The sequence below is a fragment of the Telmatherina bonti genome (assembly GCF_933228915.1).
Source record: "Telmatherina bonti genome assembly, chromosome: 10".
Classification (NCBI taxonomy): Eukaryota; Metazoa; Chordata; class Actinopteri; order Atheriniformes; family Telmatherinidae; genus Telmatherina; species Telmatherina bonti.
Genome location: NC_136628.1, coordinates 15,503,275 through 15,525,548, shown reverse-complemented (window position 1 = coordinate 15,525,548; position 22,274 = coordinate 15,503,275). Strand labels below are relative to the sequence as shown.

At 36.9% G+C, this 22,274-nt stretch overlaps 1 protein-coding gene across 1 annotated transcript in view; it reads right to left on the bottom strand.

The window, feature by feature from the left end:
- Positions 1–1,964: 1,964 nt before the first annotated feature.
- Positions 1,965–22,274, bottom strand: part of p4ha2 (procollagen-proline, 2-oxoglutarate 4-dioxygenase (proline 4-hydroxylase), alpha polypeptide 2) — a 36,906-nt gene continuing 16,596 nt past the window's right edge. The window contains exons 8-15 of the mRNA XM_079247577.1: positions 18,467–18,643; positions 17,483–17,553; positions 16,429–16,528; positions 15,372–15,425; positions 14,084–14,149; positions 10,559–10,627; positions 7,879–7,975; positions 1,965–3,120 (exon numbers count right to left, since the gene is read on the bottom strand). Of these exons, the coding sequence (XP_079103703.1) occupies positions 3,050–3,120; positions 7,879–7,975; positions 10,559–10,627; positions 14,084–14,149; positions 15,372–15,425; positions 16,429–16,528; positions 17,483–17,553; positions 18,467–18,643 (705 nt within the window). The 3' untranslated portion in view covers positions 1,965–3,049. The remainder of the gene's footprint in view (positions 3,121–7,878; positions 7,976–10,558; positions 10,628–14,083; positions 14,150–15,371; positions 15,426–16,428; positions 16,529–17,482; positions 17,554–18,466; positions 18,644–22,274) is intronic.

Here is a 22,274-nt window from a genome sequence, read left to right as displayed (position 1 = left end):
TCTTCTCATAAATCTTCCGTCACCCTGACACCATATTTTATCAGACAACTTTTTTTTTTTTGGAGGAAATCTGCCATCAGCTCAGAAAGTTTTGGGTCTGTCATCCTGAACCTCAATGACCACTTTCAGCCATTTATACCATATATGATCCTGTTTGACTCAGTTTGTAAACCACAATCACTTTTTACCAGCCAGCATGGAATTTATTGTAACTGAATTTGTTCATGTCAGGCATGGGAAATATTGAGAAAACAAATAAGGGGAACTTTGTTTATGTGGTGATTTAAGAGCAGTGTGAAGAACTTTTTTTTTTTAACTAGGTCCATTTGTAACGCTGCGTCTCAACATTGCATACATCACAGAACTCTTGGTTATATAAACATGTCATCACGACTTCTCACCTGAAGTAAGAAGTAAAACATATTTTTCTCATGTGAAAAGTTTCCACAGCAGCCTCAACCTCAAGACTTCCACAGATTGGAAAAAAACAAAAAACAAAATTTAGTGCTCATCTGCACATTTCCTCACCCTTTGATGTTGGTTAGTCAAACACAGCCAATAACCTAATTGACATCACACTACAGCCACCCAAACTATTACAGAGCTGCAGGCAAAACTCAGATAACTGTTCACAGTTCTGTTGTTGCTCAGTCACGTCAGCTCCCCAGGGCCTAAACAAAGTAGGCACAAAGGCTCACATAAAGCATTCCAAGTTTACAAGACTATCAACATGTTCAGTCAAATCACCAATTACTCATGTAGGTGTGAAGAAATGTTATGGATTGAGATTAAAACTGTCCAAGTGTGGTAAAATAACTAGTCATGCAAAAAAGCTGCTTAGAAAGCAGTTAGTCACGTGCCTTCTTCAGGCCCAGTTTTTTTTTAGTGGCTATTTAAGAGCTCATTAAATATAATGTACATAAACTTGAGCTTTTTGATTCCATTTATATACGCCAAGCAGTTTTGCCTGCTTTTATTGACAGCACTTTGCTGAAATGCCATGAGGCAGTCTTTCTCTATTGTTTAGTTGGGGGTGGGGCATGAATGCACTTTCAATGGAACAACAGCTTTTGCTATGTTTGTGTTGGTTCTGGGATGGTCTGAAATGAAAGATATTGTATTGATCCCAGAGGAATATTCACTTTGTGATATGCTTTTTTTTGTATTGTCTCCAAAGAGAATTGAAGCATTTAAAATTGATCTTAGTTGGGCCAATTGTTTTATGTTATTTTCTGTGGATATATAAAACATAGACAGTTAAACAGTCAGTGGGAGGTTTGTTGAGCCGTTTAGTTTGTCTCGCTGAACAGAATCTTGGTGGAAAGGAACATTTGATCTGAACAGAACTAGATTAAACTCTGCTGCTTCTGTTTAATTAGTTTATATTATATATAAAGCATATGATGTATTGTAACGAATGCCTTTAGTTATTACAGAGATGGGCTCCAGCTTCCCCGCAAACCTGAAATGGACCACGTTGTATAGAAAATGAATGAATGAATGACCTCTCTTTTCTTTAAAGTGAGACCCCAAAGTGACTTTTTCTTTTAACAATCTGCTAAAGATATCATTAGAAATGATAGCAAGTGGTTTATAATCAATGCAGGAAATTGAGTCTATGAACAAGTGATGGTTTGAATAAATAAAAACCTAATTTACACAATAGGCAGCACGGTGGAATAGTGGTTAGCATTGTGGCCTCACAGCAAGAAGGACGCTGGTTTTTACCATTGGCTGGGGGGAGGCTTGAACGGTGGTCTTTCTGTGTGGAGTTCGCGTGTTCTCCCCCGTGTATGTGTGGGTTCTCTCCGGGTTCTCCGGCTTCCTCCCACCGCCCAAAGACATGCATGTGAAGTTAATTGGTTACTCTAAATTGCCCCTGAGAGTGAGTGTGAATGTTTTTTGTCCCTTAATTAGACTCAGCGTTTTGGATAATGAATAAATGAATGAAGTCCCACAAAACATTTTAATAAAATACACTGTTTATTGATGTTTTTGGCTGCCATCTCCAGGAACAATGATACAACAGTGTAATAATTTAAACACTATAAATAAACATGTCATAAAATGATTTTAAGGAAAAACATATCTAACATTTGGAGACGAATTCAACCTTTTTGTGGCAAATAATAAAAAGGTAAGAGATAAGTTAACAGTATTTGTGCTAAAAATTAGACTAAAATTCATAGTAATTTGTAATGTTTGGAAACATTTTGCATTTATAACAACCACATTAGGAAAAAAAACACTGTGTCACATGCAAGGTTACAGCAAGTACACGTCATCTGCAATGTATCTGGAATATGATGCAGGATGTATTCATAGATGAGCACAGCAGCAAAAGTAGTCATGTTATTTCATCTTTTATCCAAGTGTTAAACTTTTATCTGTCTTCACACTCTTGCTGTTCCTATATATACATATGAAAATATGATTAACAAATGTGCATATGAAATTGCAATAAATGTAAATAATCTTACCTCAGAAGCGCATCACACTGTCTTGTGGGTTAGCTGTATTTTAACAGCTAAGATTTTAGGTTTTCTGTCTCTCATTTAATGCTACTCATTTGCTCAAAAAGTAAAAGAAATGCTCAGATATTCACTTGAGAGACAAACTGTTGAGGTTTTTTGTATCAGATTTGGTGGTGGGCCGACATTTCTTTGAACAGAATTTTGAATGTGTGACAATAAAGCATGTCTATTGACTAAAAAAATCATGTCCTTAAGTTTTTATGCAATTTGGTTCTTGATACTATTTTTGTAATCCACCTGACTAAACAGACAACATGACCAAGATGAGGGGAGTGGGTGACAGAGGCACAGCTCTACATCTTCTTAAAGAGAAGCTATGTTCCAAGTGTGATCCCACACACCAGAGGGATCAAGCTTCCCTTGTGAGCCATTTGTTAACCAAGCAAACAAGTTCAGGGAGAAAAACACAAAAATATTTTACAACATAAACGTAAAGCACTGTTACCACAAACAAGGCTCTGCAGAGTAAGTTGTGTGTGTGTGTGTGTGTATCAATGCATAGTGTGGAGTCATCTTCAGTCCACCTCTGTGAGGCCACATGGTCTCCTGAACTCTTGTCCTCGTTCATGTATCCATTTGTTCGACACTGTGAACACAGAAAAAAATAAATAAAACTGAGGACGTTTCCCAAAAACATGATGACAGTTGTAAAAACTTTATACATTTCAAAACAACCATTGATCCTCATTATTATTAGATGTGGAAGAGATATAAAACAACACAAAAAACATTTAATCATCTTTCTTCTGCACAATAGTACATTTGATATCAACCTAACTGGGTTAAGATCATGTCATTCGAACGGTGTCTCATCGCCTTCTAATAAGCAGGTTGCTCACAGTTTGCATGCACAGCTAAAGAATCGTCATTTCTACTTTATTAAAAATAATAAATCACAATTATTTTGACAGAAATTGAGATCTTGATTATTTAATGTGATTATCCATTGTTTTTAACTACATTTATTTGCTTAACATTAAACAGTGGCTTTTAAACAATGTCTTTAGGATTCCACAAATTTTACAAAACAAGCAAATAGCGTGAAGCTTTGTCTTGATAAAGTGCAAATAGTGATGTAAACTGAATAGATAAACATAAACTATGTTGTAGTGAACTTCCACAACCTACTGCAATTATTCTACATTGACCTGCAGCCGGAGCCGACTGTGAGACTGGCCACCTGGGAGTGCTTTAGGACAGGGAAGAGCTGCTAAGTGCTCCTTCTTGTTCGTCATGGTAACTGCAGAACAATATGTGCCTTTAAGTCAGTCGCCAAAACACCAGAAAAGTCTCCAATATCTTCAGTAAAAGTTGCTAGATTTGTCGCTAGTTGCTTTTAACAAAAAAAAAAAAGTTGTCAAAGAGGTTTGGAAAGTCTCCAGATTTAGCAAGAAACTCGCCAAGTTGGTCACAGTAGCTGAATAAAACCAAAGCGGCTGTGGGAGGAGTTTACAGCACATCGCTGCAATACCAGTGACGCTTGATTGGCAGCTGAAGACGGCACGAGAGGAAACTGCAAAGAGGAAAAAAACATTACACCCTTTTACTTTTATAATAGTTGAAAACCCAGATTGTAACTGAGATTAAAATCTGATTAAGTGCTCAGCCCTGGCTAATGGAATTGTGTAACTTGGGTTGTGCAACCTTTAGTACCTGTGTGCCAATAACATGAGATAAGTCATGTCATGTGCTGTGTAAAAGTGATTCAGTACAATGACAGCTTAATGTGCAACTATTTATTTAAACTGGAATTGCAACATGTCTGTATATGCATTTCTTGATTCTCATCGTTTTCCCGTCAGCTACTTAAAGCGGAATGATGAGTGTTCAAATGCTTTTTCAGAGCAAATATGCTTTTATACAGACATATACCATATAATACTTTGAATGGTGTTCACTGGTGCGATTGATTGTTTCTAAAAACCTACATATGATGTTTTTTTTTTTAACATTTATAGTCATCATTAACTTAATAGGTTGGCTGATGGGCACATCAGTGCTTTGTGTCTGGGTATTACATTAACTGTAAAGTATCAGTTAATGATGGTTCATCTTGTATAAGGGGCCTTCAGTATAAAGTTAGAATGGAAGCTTCAGGTAGGAGATTCATTAAGGGCCTAATGTTTATCATGAAACTGTTTTAGCTCCAAAATCCTTTTTTTGTCAGATTGTTATTTTGTTCCAAGTTTTTCAACTTTTCCACAGAAAAATGCACTTTTTACTTTACTGGTGAGCAAATAAAGACAAGCACCAGCTTGAGGAACTGAACTGTCTTTTCCTTCCCATCACAACCCATCCAAACCTTACATTGTCCAATAATGATTTAAAATCATTTCTATGCTCTGTGAAGTTCTGGAGTTGCTGATGTAATAGGTTTCGGGCCATTATCCAAATGTACTCATCAGTATTTGACTGACCAAAAGGCTGCTTTGATCAGCAGGCACATCAACATGCACAGTGGCCTCTGTACACGAGCTCCATCATGAGGCGGGTACCAATTCAGTCTATTCAAACATGTAGAAATAGTCAAAGACTTAGTGAAGTTCAAACTAAGCATTAATATGGAGAAATTTTGAAGTTAACATACTCTGAACATGCTACAGTTGTTGTTACCAGATAGGCTGGTATTTCAGAAACTACTTAGCTACTGGGGTTTTCACCTCTACCATCTACAGGGTTTCCAGAGAATGGTCCAAAAAAGAGAAAATATCCAATGAACAGCAGTTGTCTGGATGAGAAAACATTGGCTGATGCCAGAGACCAGGACAGAATGAGCAAACTGCCCAAAGGAAAGCAACAGGAACTCAAATAGCCACCGGTTACAATAAAAATATGCAGAGAATCATATCAACATGTCTAATATTAAAGAAAATGGGCTGCAGTGGCAGAAGATCACACCTTGAGTCACTCCTGTAGACCAGGGTTCCCCAATCCTGGTCCTCAAGGACTGGTGTCCTGCAGGTTTTCCAAGTATCCTGCTGCAACACACCTGATTCAAATCAATGTGTATTTAGCAGACATGAGCAGAGCTTGTCTGAGTCTGAGTCAGGTGTGTTCCAGCAGGAACACTTGGAAAACCTGCAGGACACCGGTCCTTGAGGAACAGGGTTGGGGATCCCTGCTGTGGACTGTGAACAGGAAACTAAGGCTATAATTCACACAAACTCACCAAAATGGACTGAGTGAAGATTGGAAAAAGTTTGCCTGATCTCATTTCTCCATTTCAGCTGCCACACTCAAGAGTGCCAGGTCAGAATCTTATTACTATAAAGGAGTAACAAGCAGTAGGAGCCTCTTCCCTGTCCTAAAACACTCCCAGGCGGCCAGTCTCACAGTCGGCTCCGGCTGCAGGTGCAATGTAGAATAATTGCAGTAGGTTGTGGAAGTTCACTACAACATAGTTTATGTTTATCTATTCAGTTTACATCACTATTTGCACTTTGTCAAGACAAAGCTTCACGCTATTTGCTTGTTTTGTAAAATTTTTGGAATCCTAAAGACATTGTTTAAAAGCCACTGTTTAATGTTAAGCAAATAAATGTAGTTAAAAACAATGGATAATCACATTAAAAAAAAAATCGTGATTATTGTTTTTACCATAATTAGGCAGCCCTAGAATTATTTTTATTGGTACACCCTGGATCCGTAAGTACCAACTGAGCATGGTTTGAACACCACAGCCTATCACAGTCTTGTTGACCATGTCAATATCTTCATGACCACAGTGTACCACCTTCTGATGGATACTTTCAATCAGACAGTGTACCGCATTACAAATCTGAAATCATCTCCAACTGGTTTCATCATGGGCATGAAATTGAGTTTACTGTACTCCAATGACCTCCACAGTCATCAGATCTAAATCCAATACAACCCTTTTGGGATGTGATGGAACAGGAGATTCTCACCACAGACAGCAAATCTGCAACTGCGTGATGCTATCATGTCAGCTCACGGGTTGGTTGTTTTGTGAATGCGTCACAGTAGCAAAAGTTTGTATGTGCTAGTCTAATGGTGTCTTACAGTTGTGCAGGACCTGAATCTCCATTTAAATAGAGTGTGTGACAAGTAAATGCAACTATTGTATGACCCGTGCTATATTTCTGTGTTTTTCGAACAGTGCATATCCTTATTATTTGCTGCAGACGAGACTTCAGAACTCGTTACTTTAAATACCAGCCATGTCTGTTCTGTCCCCATGCCTGCAAATTATCCACCTAGCATGTGTCATTTTCATGTTGAATTATGCTTGCATGTTCATTGTCCGGTTTAGGTACAATTGTTATCACTGTGTTAAAATGCAGGGTGGCTATTTTAAAGTTGTGCAGGGTAATTGACTCTGACCCAAAAACTCCTCAAGTTGTGGGTTAAAGTTCTGTTGACAAAGACTCCACCTTATGACCCAAAAGATCTCCTGCTAATGTAAATGGTTGTCATGTAGCGACACCCTTATTGGTCAGAGCATTTCTGGCAGGATGATGACTCTTTTGTCATTATATTGTGTTTGATTCCTGCATTTCACAGCTTTTTCAATTGGTTTCATTTATCCACTAGTTTTGTCAATTAAAAAAAAAAGAAAGAAAAAAGAAGATCATGCAACCATAAGATTATATCTACATCTTGACATGTATTTTTTAGCTCCAGATACGAATAATTACATGCTTTGTGCCCTTTCAGATCCACTGGGATATGCAAGTTGTAATACATGTGTAACTGATGAACTTTTTTCAGTATATTTTGTAAAAGGATAGTTCATTAAATCTAAACACCATAATAATGTACATTGTACTTCTTTGTGCTAAAACAAAGTCATAATTTGGAAGCTTTGTCGTTTATGCTATTATTTTACTGGGAAGGCCTACTAGGTATCAAGTTGATGAACTTTGCATTACATGTAGAGATCATGTGTTTGGGAAAGCAAATGATCAAATGGATAACTATACAGTACTGTAGTGCACTGAATCCTCGGAAGTACTATACTTTTCAACAAGCTCATACATCTAGAAAAGGGATGTTTTAGGCAGGAATTTCATCCATCAATGTGTCCGGCCCAATCCAGCATCACAAGTTATGTGAGAATTAATACGATTCATAGATTTGTGTGGGTTTACATGGTACACCCATTTCTCATGTTGCCTTCACAATGACAGAGGAGATGGTGTCCTCAGGTGCAAATAAACAGAAGATGACTTTTTCTTAAGTTGGCAGTAACTACACACATTTTGCCTGATAGGCTTAGGATTACTTGGTTGTGGCAATTTGGCAATTTAACTATTATTAAATTGTTGCTTTAGTATAATTTGTCACTTTACATAGCCTTCCATGAAACTGAACTTTAACTCACCCCATTTGCTTCCTACTAGAACAGGACAGGCTGCGTGTCTAGTCCTGTAGTCTCCCTCTCCACTCTTGAAGAGATTATACCAGAACACTGATGTCCCCTGCGGAGAAATAAAAAGAAAAAAAAAAATGAAGAAATTCAATACAAGAGAGATTAGTTAGAGATAACATGACATATCATGGGCTTCATGCTGAGAATTGCTTGATGTAGCAAAATGTTTCAAAAACAGACTTGTGATTGTCTGGCAAATAGCAGCCTGAATGCACCAACAGCAGGACTGTTTCTTGTTATAGGCGAACTAGGAGAATGTCCAGGGTCCCCAAGCCACCAGGGGGCCCCAAAGCTGCATCTTCAGCCTATTCTGAGGAGAATTAAAATGTCTGTTTTAATCTGTAGATATCTCAAATGTTTATTACTTCCCTTATGGGCTTAAAAATAAACTGACTTAAATTAAATGAACTGCAATCGTAAGCAGTGGCTGGTCTTTTCTTATTGGCATTTTTAGGTTGTTAGACACACGTCACATGACACACCCACGCTCACAGTGACTGATGAAGAGGGCGTTACAACGTTGACAGGTTTGGTGGGAATGATTTACAGCTACCATTCATTCCTGTTAGTAAGAGGATTGAAAAAAACAAACACCATAATGGCATAAAAAAGGAGTTATCCCAGCGGTGCGGAAAAAATGGAGGAAAAAGAAAACAGATGAAGAAAAATGGGCAAAGGATAAAGGTTATATATTTATTGTCAACAAATTTGTCCTGCAAGCCAGCTAGCCAGCATCGGATAAGTGTTAGCTAGCTGGATAATATTTGTTTGTGATAAACTCAGTTTATTTGTTTGTTTTATGAAAGTTGGCCTGTCCTGCCATGTTGTATGGCAAGCCGATTTGACATTTATTCAAATCAGTCCTCTCGTAGTTCCTTTAGGTAGATTTCAACATTAGATTTTTCCTGGTCAAAATTACATTCCTAGTAGCCCGGGTTGTAATTAAAAATATCCTTAATAACATTTTTGCTTGCAGAAACTGAATTTCAAGATATCTAAGAATAAATCTGTACCAGTAAGTTTCAGGTTTCCACAAATCTTAAGAATTTTTTCGTGGCCATTTAACATGGATATGTATTTCAGATATCTTTAATTCAAGTATTCCTAGTTTAAGGTCGGTGTGCATTTTATAGTCTGGTAATTAGAAGTGTGTTAACATTTTATAATTCATATAAATACTTCATGGAATATTTCATAGTGTTGACTATTTTAGACTTTTATGGCAGTGGATTGTGTATCTTAGTTTTACTATAACTAGTACAGTGTATAAACTTGAAAGCTTTAAAGTAACACTGCAATCACAGTGTTTAATATAAAACCAAACTAAACTTAATTTTGTATTACTGCAACATCACTGTACTAATGAAATAGAAATATACACTAATGGTCTATTTTGCTTGATTATCTAATGAGCTTTGTCTTTACAGGAGCAATTCTAATTCTGCCGATGACTTTGGCCTCAGCAGAGAGGAGCTTCTCAAAGCTGAAGCTCATCAAAATCTACCTAAGATCACACATGTGACAAGATCGCCTTACTGGTCTTGCAGTATTCAGTATCAACCATTAGACGGGCAAGCAGCCGTCACATGTGGACATGAGACACTAGGTGCGTTTCCATTACATTTTTTTGCAAAATAATAGCAATATTTTTAAGTGTTGTCAAACAACAATTGCATCTTGCGGGTGATTCCATTGAACAATGTTTAGCATATTACCTCCAGTCTCCTTTTTTGGCTTATGCAAGGTAGCCACGTAGTATTATTTATTTTTTGATGTTTTTCATTTGCTGTGGAGAATTTGCTATGGCTTTTTGAAGCTTTTCTCTTTCTTTTTTTTTTCTTTTTCTAAAACTCTGAAATTCACTGTTGTTTTTTCCACACCATGCCATCTTTACCTGAAATGAACAGGTTTTGATCCCCCACATCATGTCTGGAGACATTTAAATGCAAAAAACAAGTATTTCAATTACACTTTTGCAATATGTTTTTACATTGAAACGTCTAAAAAACTATGCAATGAGAAAGTAAAAACTTTTTAGCGATATTTGAGAATTTTTTCAAAATGTATTTGTTTCCATTAGCATTTTTTATTACAGTATTTAGTTTTTGCGCAATTCTAGGAGTAATAGAAAAGCACCTTGTGAATGTTACTGTGAATAATGTGTGTTATTATTGGTTGTTATGCTGATAAGTGTAAGACTAAGGTAATTAAACATTATTGGTCTGTTGGATTTTCTCATTTAAAGTAAGCATTTTTTTAAAAATACTTCATATTTTCTATTGACATATAGACAATTCTTTTCCTTGTAATATTGTGGTTTTTTTTTTAACAGTTTACATTGCATGAGTGGTTCAACTTAACATCTTTATTTTACATGTGGCCTGTTTTGCTCAAAAAGTGTAATAAATGGTGGCATGTTAATAGATCATCTAAAGGGTTAGGAATCTCTTCTTCGCATTTTGACAAACTAGAGGCCCCTAAACAGCAACTTGCCTAGGGTCCCCACATAGCTAGAAACAGCCCTGATCAACAGTACAAACAGCCAGCACAATAGACATAAAACTTGATAATGTCCTCTTTTATATACAGTCTAGTCATGTGAACATAAACAAATACAGCACCCTGTTGTTACCTTTCTAGGCCAGATTGCTGCCCCAAAGTCAGGAAAGACCGTGGCACCGCCCGCCTCCACATCACTCATCTAAAAAAAATACATTAGAATGCGTGAAAACATTTTTCTTAAAGCAGAATCCCATCACACAAATAATCCTGAAAGAATTTATGCCACAGGCCAAACAGTTAAATTGCAATGTGCTTGATGTGTGTTCAGATTAAAAATGTGTGTAAGTAAGACATTGAAGGATTTTAATTAATTGGCAGCCAAGAAAGGGTGTCACCATTTGGGTTTGACACTTTAACAAGATTACAATCTACTGTCCCATTCCTGAGTTATGGCATTAAAAATATACAGAGGAGAATTTAAGTGTATATTTGTGAGAAAAGTAATTTATGATCTATAAATAGTGTTTATGGAAGAAGTGTTTGAAAGACTTTTGCAACTTCAGTGTTAACCGCTGCAATTTATCCCTTCGGTCTTTTATCAAAGCAGGCATTGCTGCCAAATATGAAGAAAGAAAATCTCATGATACGAAATCAGGGAAGCAGCAAGTAAGAAAACATAAATCATGCAGTCTGTTATATGAAATACACATCTGTTGTTACTGATGTGTGATGATTAAACAAAATGTCACACGATTGTTTATTTTGTTAAGAGTCCGCCTCATGCTGCACATGTTAAAGCACATTGTGCAAATTCAAAATATAAACTTTCAGATTTCAAAAACTTCAATTACTGGAATTGAACTTGTTTCTGAGAGTGAAACGTGTTCTTTTGTTGTTGCCTAACTTTTTCCATTTGACAACACAACAAATTTTACTTACAAGTTGTTTTTTGAACTGTGTAATTTTTACAGTTTCTCCACGCCTTCAGGAATGGTGTCCCCAGAGTTTTATGTTTCACATGCATTTGCGCCTTCAAGAATTCTGTCACAGCTACAGCTACATCTCAGAAAATTAGATCATTATAAAAAAGTTCAACATTCTTTGTCACTCATTTCAGAATGTGAAACCCATATATCATATCGATTCATTACACATAGAGTGAAACATTTCAAACACTCATTCCTTGAAATTTTGATGATTGTGGCCAATAGAAAATGAAAATCCAAAATGCAGTGTGAGAAAATTAGAATATTGTGAAAAACTTCAATTTTGTACAGTCATGGTGTCACATCCTAATCAACTAATTAACTCAAAATACCAGTAAAGGTATCCTAAACCTTTAAATGGTCTCTCAGTCTGGGTCAGAGGCTACACAATCATTGGGAAGACTGCTGACTTGACAGATGTCCAGAAGACGATCACTGACACCCTCTACAAGAAAGGAAAGCCACAAAAGGTCATTGCTAAAGAATCTGGTTGTATCCAAGCATATTAATGGAAAGTTGAGTGGAAGGAAAAAGTGTGGTAGGAAAAGGTGCACCAGCAAAAGGGATAACCGCAGCCTTGAAAGGATTGTCAAGCAACATCCTTTACATTCAAGAATGTAGGGGAGCTTTCACAAGGAGTGGACTGAAGCCACTACGCACAGGCAAATCCTAGACATGGGCTACAAATGTCCCTAACTTGTGTCAAGCCACTCCTGAACCAGAGACAACGTCAGAAGCGTCTAACCTGGGCTCAGGAGAGAAAAGACTAGACTGTTGCTTAGTGGTCCAAAGTCCTCTTTTCAGATGAAAGCAAATTTTGCATTTCATTTGGGAATCAAGGTCCCAAGGTCTGCAGGGAGAGTGGAGAGGCACAGAATCCTGTTACAGCCTGGTCCAAAGGCTGTGACCAAGAAGGGAGGCAGGCAAAATGTGGGTGTGACAAATATAAGCTTTTTTTCAGAAAACATGAGTCAATTAGACACTTAGACACCTAAACAAAACCAACCAAAGCAACCTGAACTAAAGCAAAACCAAAACTAAGTGCCACGCCTGCACACAGCCAGGGTGATCTTCCAGCCCAAAACCTGGGAGACACACTGAGCTCAGGCTTGGTGGAGCTCGCAACTTGTGGCAGAGCACACCGGGTCCAGGTCAACAGAAAGACAAACAATTAAACAAAGTCAAAATAATGGCGGGGTTGTCACTATCCATGTTGCTTGAAGTCCAGTGTGAAGTTTCCACAGTCAGTGATGATTTGGGGAGCCATGTCATCTGCTTGTGTTGGTCCACTGTGTTTTCTGAAGTACACAGTCAACACAGCCATCCACCAGGAAATTTTAGAGCACTTCATGCTTCCTTCTGCTGACAAGCTTTATGGAGATACAAACAATGGAAATTTAATTTTCCAGCAGGACTCGGTTCCTGCCTACACTGCCAAAGGTACCAAAAGCTGCTTTAATGACCATGGTGTTACTGTGCTTGACTGGCCAACAAACTCACCTGATCTGAACCCCACAGAGAATCTGTGGAGTATTGTCAAGACGAAGATGAGAGACACCAGACCCAACTATGTAGATGACCTGGGCTTCCATTACACCTAAGCAGTGCCACAAGCTGATCGCTTCCATGCCACTCCAGATTGATGCAGTAACTCATGCAAACGGAGGCCTAACCAAGTATTGAGTGCATGGAAATGAACATGATTTTCAGAAGCCTGACATTTCTGTTTAAAAAAATAACCTTTTTTATTTTCATTGATCTTATGTGATATTCTAATTTTCTAAGACACTGCATTTTGGGTTTTCATTATCAATAAGCCACAAATATCAAAATTTCAAGGAATGAATGTTTGAAATTTTCACTATGTGTAATGAATCAATATATATATATATATATATATATATATATATATATATATATATATATATGAAAAATATACGAGTTTCACATTCTGAAATGAGTGACAAAAAAATTGAACTTTTTCATAATGTTATAATTTTCTGAGATTTACCTGTATTTGCTCTTGAACCATGAAGATATTCAATTTCCTCTTTCGCCTGCTTCATGTGGCATCTAACTATCCAAATAGGATTTAATATTTTTAATTTGCCAGGCCATAAGGAGTGTTTGGCTTTTTTTGCTGACAAAAGTTTATATACACGAACCACTGCATTTGTTTATACTACAGATATATATCCTAAACATCATGGTTATTCAGCATTATAATAATTTCCCTGACTATCTGAAATGTAATTATTGCATGTAAACTTGAAAACATCACTAATTTCTTTTAGGGCAGAATGAATATTGGAGGTTAGCATGTTAAGGAGTGAAGGCCAGCAGAACTCTCAACAATATGCACTCAAACTGATTGACAAAAAAATATTTTCTTGCTTAGACACATGTCTGCAAGATTCCTCAGACTTCCTGATGTTGGGGTAGGTCTCTGACGGCACTTTTTGCTAATCCTCTTTAAGATGCTAAAAATATTTGAGTCTTTACCACATGACTAATGGCACAACGGAGCTAATTTCCAATAGAGTCAATCAATCTAAGTCCAAGATTGAACCAGAGCTTATGCTTATGCCAGAACAAAAGGAAGGAAAGTGGATTTCAGGAGGCTTTCATCGCTGGCCTTCAATCAGCGACGACTGAAAGCACGTACTTACGTAGTTTAAAAAAGTTGCCACTCGATTTCCAGTGCCTAATCTTTTGAAAGCATCAGGCTCATCCTTCTATAAAGATAAAATTTAAGAGTGAAAATACACACATTACTTACGTAGTTTAGGAAGGTTGCAAGTCTATTTCCATCGACCTTGAGGTTGCTGTCAAAAGGACGCTGCAACAGATGTTTATATGTTTAACCCATCTTCAAAAAGACTCACATTTGGAGCCCGCCACTAAGGGCACAATCTAACTTAAATTTATTCTGTCATCTGCAATCATTTAAATGTTTTTAGGTAAAAGTAGTTTTAAGCTTAATGTAAAACAGGACAGCTGCACCCTCTTTGTTTTAAAGAGGTGCTAAACAGGTTTGGTCTTTAAATGAATATCAAGCAGGATATTCCTTAAAGAAAGCAAAGCACATAGATTCATACAAATGTCTATCACAAGCCATGATTATGCTGAGACATCCTGTCAGCTTCTGTTTCTCTCATAACTTCTTACTTTCCTGAGTCTGGGCCATAACTTCTGGGCAGTGTAAAGAGATATTAGCAATCAACACTGACTCAGTATTTGTAAACACTAAGTACTTGTCATTATGTTAAGGATTTACCCCTACAGAGCCTTACCAGCCATTTCTGAACAGTATTTAAATGTCATCATCTCATATGTTACTCGACAGAGCAATTATTATAACTCCTTTATTATATCTTTTTTTATATGATGTCTATCACAACTGTTTCCTCTCCTCTCTTGAACTCACATACAGTGTTAATCCATCTGATTTCCCAATAAAGCTGATTTCATTCACTTACTTTTGTTTTTGTTTTTTTTAAGTTAGGACAGAAAAGCAGCAAAGGCGACACATTCAACCCTGGCTCATCTGAAAGTACCGAGACTGCTGCTTTGGTTCCATAAAGTCCTGATCTTGTTATCACAGCTGTGATCTGGCAAAGTCATAATCCACTTGAACTTAGAAACATCTATGCAGTGGTTACGGCTCTGTATGTTGACTCAGTGAGAAGGTCACAATTATAAGCAACTACAGTGATGTGGCTAAGGTTTGTTTTAAATTTGCAACACGTATTTTATTTTTTCCACGTAGTTGAGGGGTTCTGAAATGTAGCTAAATCTGCCAAAACATTTGGTAGATGTAACAAACATCATAGAGAAGGAAGAACACATCTGAGGAAAAGACCATGCTGTACATTAAAGTTTTCTGATAAAGAAAATTGCTGCAATTTTACAACCACATGCATGCTTGAAGTTGCATCGAAAAACAAATAAACTCACCCTTGAGAAGTCATAATGGGGCTCGTACTGTCCTCCAACTCCATAGTTTGCAACCTAGTCAGTCGCATGCAATAAATTCATAAAAATAGATCATGAAAACGGTGTTTTGTGTGTCATTCTCTCGTCTTTTCATGATTTAGCTTGTGCACATGACTATAACTTCAAACAAAATAAGTACAAATAATTACTAAGTTTTCACATTAGACAAAAAGACCTAAAAGGTTCCTTTTTGTAATTATTTTTGTAATCTGAGCTTATAGGCTTGTTGTTCTTCCGCTGCAACAGGTCACACATTCATGTGGCATCATGCCGAGTATTGCTATCTGTTACTCAGTTATGAACTCTCAGTGTGAGCACTCCTCTGACAGAAAACTGTTCCAGTAAAAGCCTCTGGAAAAAATCTGATATCATCTCGATTCTGGAAACACTTTAGGTAACTTTTTGTTTCTTTGACACTGTAAAGAAACTTCAAAATCACTTGAAAGGGTAAGAGCATAAAAACTTATTCAACTGTAACTTTAAACTTGTAAACAGTAGTTGTCTTTATTAATACCTTCAGCTCCTCTGCCTGAGGATGTTGTCTGTTTTCTTTCTTGGTTCGATATTACCTTGGGGGACGTTGAATTTCAGTCCAGAGTGCCAGAACAACCACTCAGTAATACATAATAGTCACTGGTTCCTTGGCAGGATGTCCAAGCTGGTCCAGTATCAGAAAATCTATACCCTGGTTTGTTAGTTTCTTCTGGCATGGATTATTCATGAGCGAAAAACAACAGATGTCCTACTGAGGGACCTGTGATCACAGTACACTCCAGATTGGTTATTTTGGCACCTCAATTGGAAATCTGAAGTGCTCCGTGAAAGCATTTATTCACTTCTTTTGTGAGTGAAGCAGCCTCAAAGTTCAAAATCTTCTCACACAACATAAGCCAAGGCTGTCATCATTTCTATTCGGACACTACTCTGTTAACTTGCAGGGTGAGTGTGTGTGTGAGAAAATCTATAAGTACATTCACATAAATCACAGCTGCAAATGACAGAGGGTGAAAAACAATACCTGCAGTAACTCTGCTGTTTCTACAGTGAGACCAGTGATGTCCTGTATTCTCTGATTAACTCTTTCAATGACCGGGTCTTCCTCTCCTTCCAACCATGCACTGAAGAGACCAAAATGCAATAAGTACACAGTATACACACCTTTAGGGTTTTCAAAATCCCGTCCTCGAGGACCGCTATCCGGCAGATTTTTGTTGTTTCCCTCAACAAACACAGCTGATTCAAATCAAATGGATCCAACGGCTTCTTGTCAACCTATTTATGAATTTCAGTCAGGTGTGTTGGAGCGTCGAGACAACAAAAATCTGCAGGATACTGGCCCTCGAGGACTGGAGTCTGACACCTGTGCTTTAAACTGTATGGCTATCAAGTTTGGTGCCATTTAACTTTTTTTAAGAAAAGAAAAAGAGGGTAAACAGAAATCTGTAAAAATCACATGTTTAATAAAAATTCAATTTGATGACTAAATAATAATAATAATAATAATAATAATAATAATAATAATAATAATAACAACAATAACAACAACAATAGGATGGAGAAGAAAAAATAACTATTTAAAAATCAGGAAATTAAGATGTATCAGTCCGTTACTTGCCATTTCAGTGTACACAAATAATATAAATTGCCTTTAACATTGTCTAGTTTGTGTGGTTTTCCTCCAGTTTAGACAGAGACATTGATTTCCAAAAATCACTTTTAAAAAGAAGCGCATCGGGGTAATAGAAATATATTTAGACAGAAACATTCATTGCAACTTACTCGACTAACTTACCTGAATAATAATTTCACATTTACACAAGGCGCTCAATAGACATATCACAGGTCTATGTGTCAATGCGGAATTGATTTCACATTAACCTTAAACTATGGAGTTTATTTATTATATTCTGTTCAATTCTATACGTTTACTTTAATATTTCAATTATCATACAAATTTATTCTAAAAACTTTAGATTTTTTTGAACATGTAAAATTCACAACTGCAACATTTTTGCTTAAAGTCAAGAACATGTTCTACTTTTTCTGAGGCTTCCTTGCTATTAATGACGTACCTTTTTGAAACTCTGTAGTTGGCTGTGGTCAGAACTCCTGTTTTAGGATCTCGAACGGTAGCTCTAGCAAGCTTAAAAATGACAAAGATCATTTTAAAACATTAAACAATATCTTTTCATTTTAGTCTGATTTTTTTTTTGTGTGGACACTGATTCATACTATGTATTTCTAAATCTTTTAGGAATTATTACATTTTGTAATATTTAGTGTACCTTAAAAAAATAATAGCAAGCTGAATCTGTAACATGAGATTTCTGGTTTTCTCATTTTACTGGTGAAGCTCCACTGAGATTAAAAAATAGAAAGAAAAAAAAAAAAGCTTTGCTACCAGGAATTTGGCAGCAAAACAGTTTTATCTGTTAGTAAACGCACAACAGAAAAAAGGCAGTTTGTAACAGTGCCTTCAACCAAACAGGGGAGTGTCTGTAAGCGGATAGTATTCTGCAAGTTATTCCACACAGACATAGGAAGGGAGAAAGCAGTTTGCCCAGATCTGAGTGTTTGTTCTAAACCGTAATACCATAATTGCAGATATAACAAAGAGCAGAAAATGTAAAGGTCACATGGGTAATTAACCTCTCAGAAATTATTATACACATCTGACTTTCTTGAATAAAGAGGATCTAAAAGATTAATACTAACTGCTGCGCTGAGTGACTGAGTAAGTCTGCGTTTTTGTTTTTGTTTTACAAAGCCTGACATGACATGACATGACATTCAGAGTCATACACAGAGAAAAAGAACTATTACCCTTTTGGCAACAAATAGAAAATATTTTTTGCAATTAAAATACTATATACATACACAGTAGAAAGTTTCTAAGCATGCACCTTCTGTAAGTGTCCATTAGTGCTAATCAACATTACTCATATAAACCTTATTTCCACCGAGCTAAAAAGTGTCCAGAGTAATGACACTCCACATTTTGTATTAACAACTTCAGATAGGTCAAACATTTCAATTAAAAAAACTATTGTTCTCACCCTGGGTTTTGCCAGCTCTTTAATCTTCTCAATCTCTTCATCTGACAGAATTTCCAAGTAGCGAACAATGTGTGGACTGTCCCACTCATCTTCTTCCTTTACAGGCTTCAACAGGAGACGAGGGTTGTTTTTACCATCATGGTAGCGACAGAACAAACGACTCCGCCTTGCTTCATTCTGGTAAAAAATGAATGAATAAAAAAATATAACCACAGTTGGGCTAGTTATGCCAGCAGTGACTGCACCCAGTGGATAGAGCCTACTTTTGTTGGAGTTGGATCGCATTCAACTGGAAAACAATGAAAGACTCCTGTTAGTCTCCTCCAGAAGTGCCAAACAATTAGGACTGGAAGATTAATTGTTTTTTTTAATTAAAATTTAAGATGTGGAGATTGCCCAATATGAAAGAGTGCAAATAATTAATCTGTTAAACGACACCTGATCCAGGTTTCACACCTGCAGTACTCAGAATTTCTGAATAAACAATCATTTAAACAAATGCACTGTTTATAGGAGATATTGTGTTGTGCTTTTCTGCAGGATACTTCTGAGATTCTTCTGTTTCCTCCAACCTGTTACGTTTCATTCAGTCTGATTTTGTTGTATTTTTGACACTTTAAGAAACATTCTTGTCTCCAAGTTGTGTCAATGGGATTGATATGAGTTTGCTGACTTTGCACAAACAACTTAAGACTTTACGATTGTTCAGGCGAGAAGCCCAACAGGTTTGCTGGAATATTCAGTTGCTCGGTGCATTCAGGCTAACACAGGAGACAATCAGAAGACTGCTGAAAATACCGGACTCCTGTGGAGTGCTGCTGAAATGTGAGATTCCTGGACAGATCAGCATATCTAGTTCTCAAAGACTAGCGCAGGTATTGGACTTTTACCTGCTGTAACACACCTATTCACATTAATACACCACTGACATATTTGTGCAGAACTGGACAGAAACTGCTGGGAGATCCTTTTTATTTGAACCCCTGTAGGTGCATTGCAGCAGGGAAATTGGCCCTCAATCATTGGAGCTGCAGATATGTATAGTCATCAGGTTCTTTCATCATCACAAGACCTTGGTGAAAAAAATAACTTAACTCTGGGCTAACTCTGGGGGGGGGGGGGGCATAATCCTGTCAAAGATTTCAATAAGGACCTTGAAACTGCTCCTATTAGTCTAGCTCAGATCATTTTAACATAGTTTATAGTGCCTGTTTTGAGACAGGTGGAATTCAGTCATGTTTTAGTAATAATTGTTGTCTTGTTTTTATTAAAAAACGACACAATAATTGTTTTTTATTTAAATAATGCAGACAAACAGCACGCATTATTCACAAAAATCACAGCTGCTATGTTTTGTTCTTTTTAAAGTCATTGTTAAATCAGAAAAACAGATACTTGTGTTTTCTAATAAACTTGTTGGTTTTTTTTTTTTTAGAAAAAGAGCTGAAGAGAAAGATTTGGCAGAGTTTGCAGCAATGCACTGATATTTAAATGAAAAACAGAATATCTTTGAGATCACCAGATCAGATACTCCTAACTGTGGACAACTGTCTAGCGTCTGTCCACTTGTCCATGCCGTGGTCCATATCTGCAGATAGATAGCCTATAATGTAATTAGGACTTACAGTAATGGTGCAACACACAGTGACTGCTAGATTAAACTATTTACCTTCTGAACATCTGGAAAGAGTTACTGAAGGACAGAGAATTTGAACAAAACACATGAATACTACGCTGTAATAACACATAATTAAGGATTAGTTAAGGATTAGTTAGTCAAGGATTCCCCAACAACTTAAAAACCTTTTTAACATTGAGGAACATGACTTTTTCAGATACCTCCAACTGAGACATTATAACAAAAACATTAAGTGAACAACAGAGAAAAGACTGCTTGAGGTTAAAATACTTCTGGAGGCACACAATGGTAAATCTACTGGTAAACAGCTAAATGCATCTGCAGCTGGAGAGGGGTCACTCCAGCATACATGTCAAAACAAGATGGGAAAAGGAAGCTAGTGCAAAGATTACAGAGGAGGGCTGGCTCAACGTCCGTAAAACACAGTCATCCACTTCAGGCTCCGGCTGGTGGACAGTTTGCATGAAAAAATATCCTGAGATTCTTCACAACCCCAAAGATCACAGGGTCCCAAACTAACAGGCCTGAGCTTGGTCGCTGCCGGAGGATGTGTGGAAATACTTCCACATTTTCTGGGAGTGTCCTTCACTTTCAGTGTTTTGGAAGGATGTAATTAATGAAAGATTGATTGTAAGCTCAGATATTCTGGGAATCTGTCGGCCAATTTAAAGAAACAGGACACATACAGATTACACATTTAATTAATTAGTCGGTTGCAAAAAAGCAATAACCAGAAAATGGCTCAGTAGAGATTCCCCACCTACCTTAGAATGGAAAGAGATCATCGGGGAGATATGTGTGATGGAGTGTTTGACCTTCTCCCTAACCATAACCCTCAAGTACTAAGTTTGAGAGATATCTGAAACCCTGGACAGCCTATATGAGCTCAGAGTAGCGAGTGTGTTCATTCAACCCCATGCAGCTGTATTGATTTGCAAATGGAGAAGTGATTTCTTTCCGTCTGTTGCTGCCATGATCCTTTCTGGATAGGATGTACAAATTGTATTTCAGCAATGCAGCTTTTTTCTACAACTACAGCAAATTCATGATTTTAGGTTTGCCAAACCTGTATTGACGCTGTCTGCTATTGTTGCTGCTGTTATGCCTATTTATTGCCTGATCCATGTAAAAATACCTGAAAACATTAAAAACTAAAGTTTAAAATTATTTTTAAAAACTAAAGAAAAAATTAATTTACCTTATTTTGCCATGGCCACTTCTAAACGTACTAGTATTCTGGAATTGCGTTGGCACTTCTGGTCACTAACTACGGTTACTTAGGGGTATGTTGAAAAACATGATAGTTTATATGTTAAGACGCTCAGTTGGGAAGAAACCAAACAAACTATTAAAAAGGTTGTTGGACGGAGGAGCTTCCTTTTTGTTTCTGATTAAATCACTGAAGGTCACCTGTTGCTCTGTGAAAATATTTGCTTTTTTTTTTAACCTTATGCTTGGTCCAAGTATCTGGCATGTCTTCCAGAGTATCTGTGTTTGTAGTGCATGATCTCTCCTCTCACCAAAATACTTCCAAATAGCTGTTACCAAAACAAAGACACACTGTTTTGTTAAGTCACAAGTTCTTCTGAATCCACCTTTTCCTTGCTTCTCTTATTACCTTCTACCACCACACTGCTTAATTTATCTGCTCCTTTGCCATGTTAGCACTTAGAGAGCAAGGACAATAAGAGTGACCTGCATATAGCATGAATGTACAGTATCACATCACTTCCTTTTAATATGTGAATAGGGACAAATGTTTATCACAGTTTCGGCAGGTGTTGCAATATGGATATCATGTAAGCGAACAGTATGATGATGGTCATTTTTGGCTTCTTGTGCAAGCCTAGTGAGGACACTGAACAATATGAGAAGCCTGCAAAGAAAGAATCCCTGTCCTCCAGAAAAGAACGTACCTATCTATAGTTTCAGTAAAGCTGCAGAGAAATAGTGTCATGTATTGCCGAATAATTGTCTCAGTGACAAAAAAACGAGCTGCTTTTTCTTTCCTCAATTATTTAGCCATTTTTAAATTGAATTTTAATCTACATTTACAACATGTACAATCTTATAAGTACCCAGAAATAATTTAACTGTTAACTGTCTTAAGCATAGAGTACATATATCAGTACAACTAATCTAATATTACAGTTAAAATTTTAAAACTTG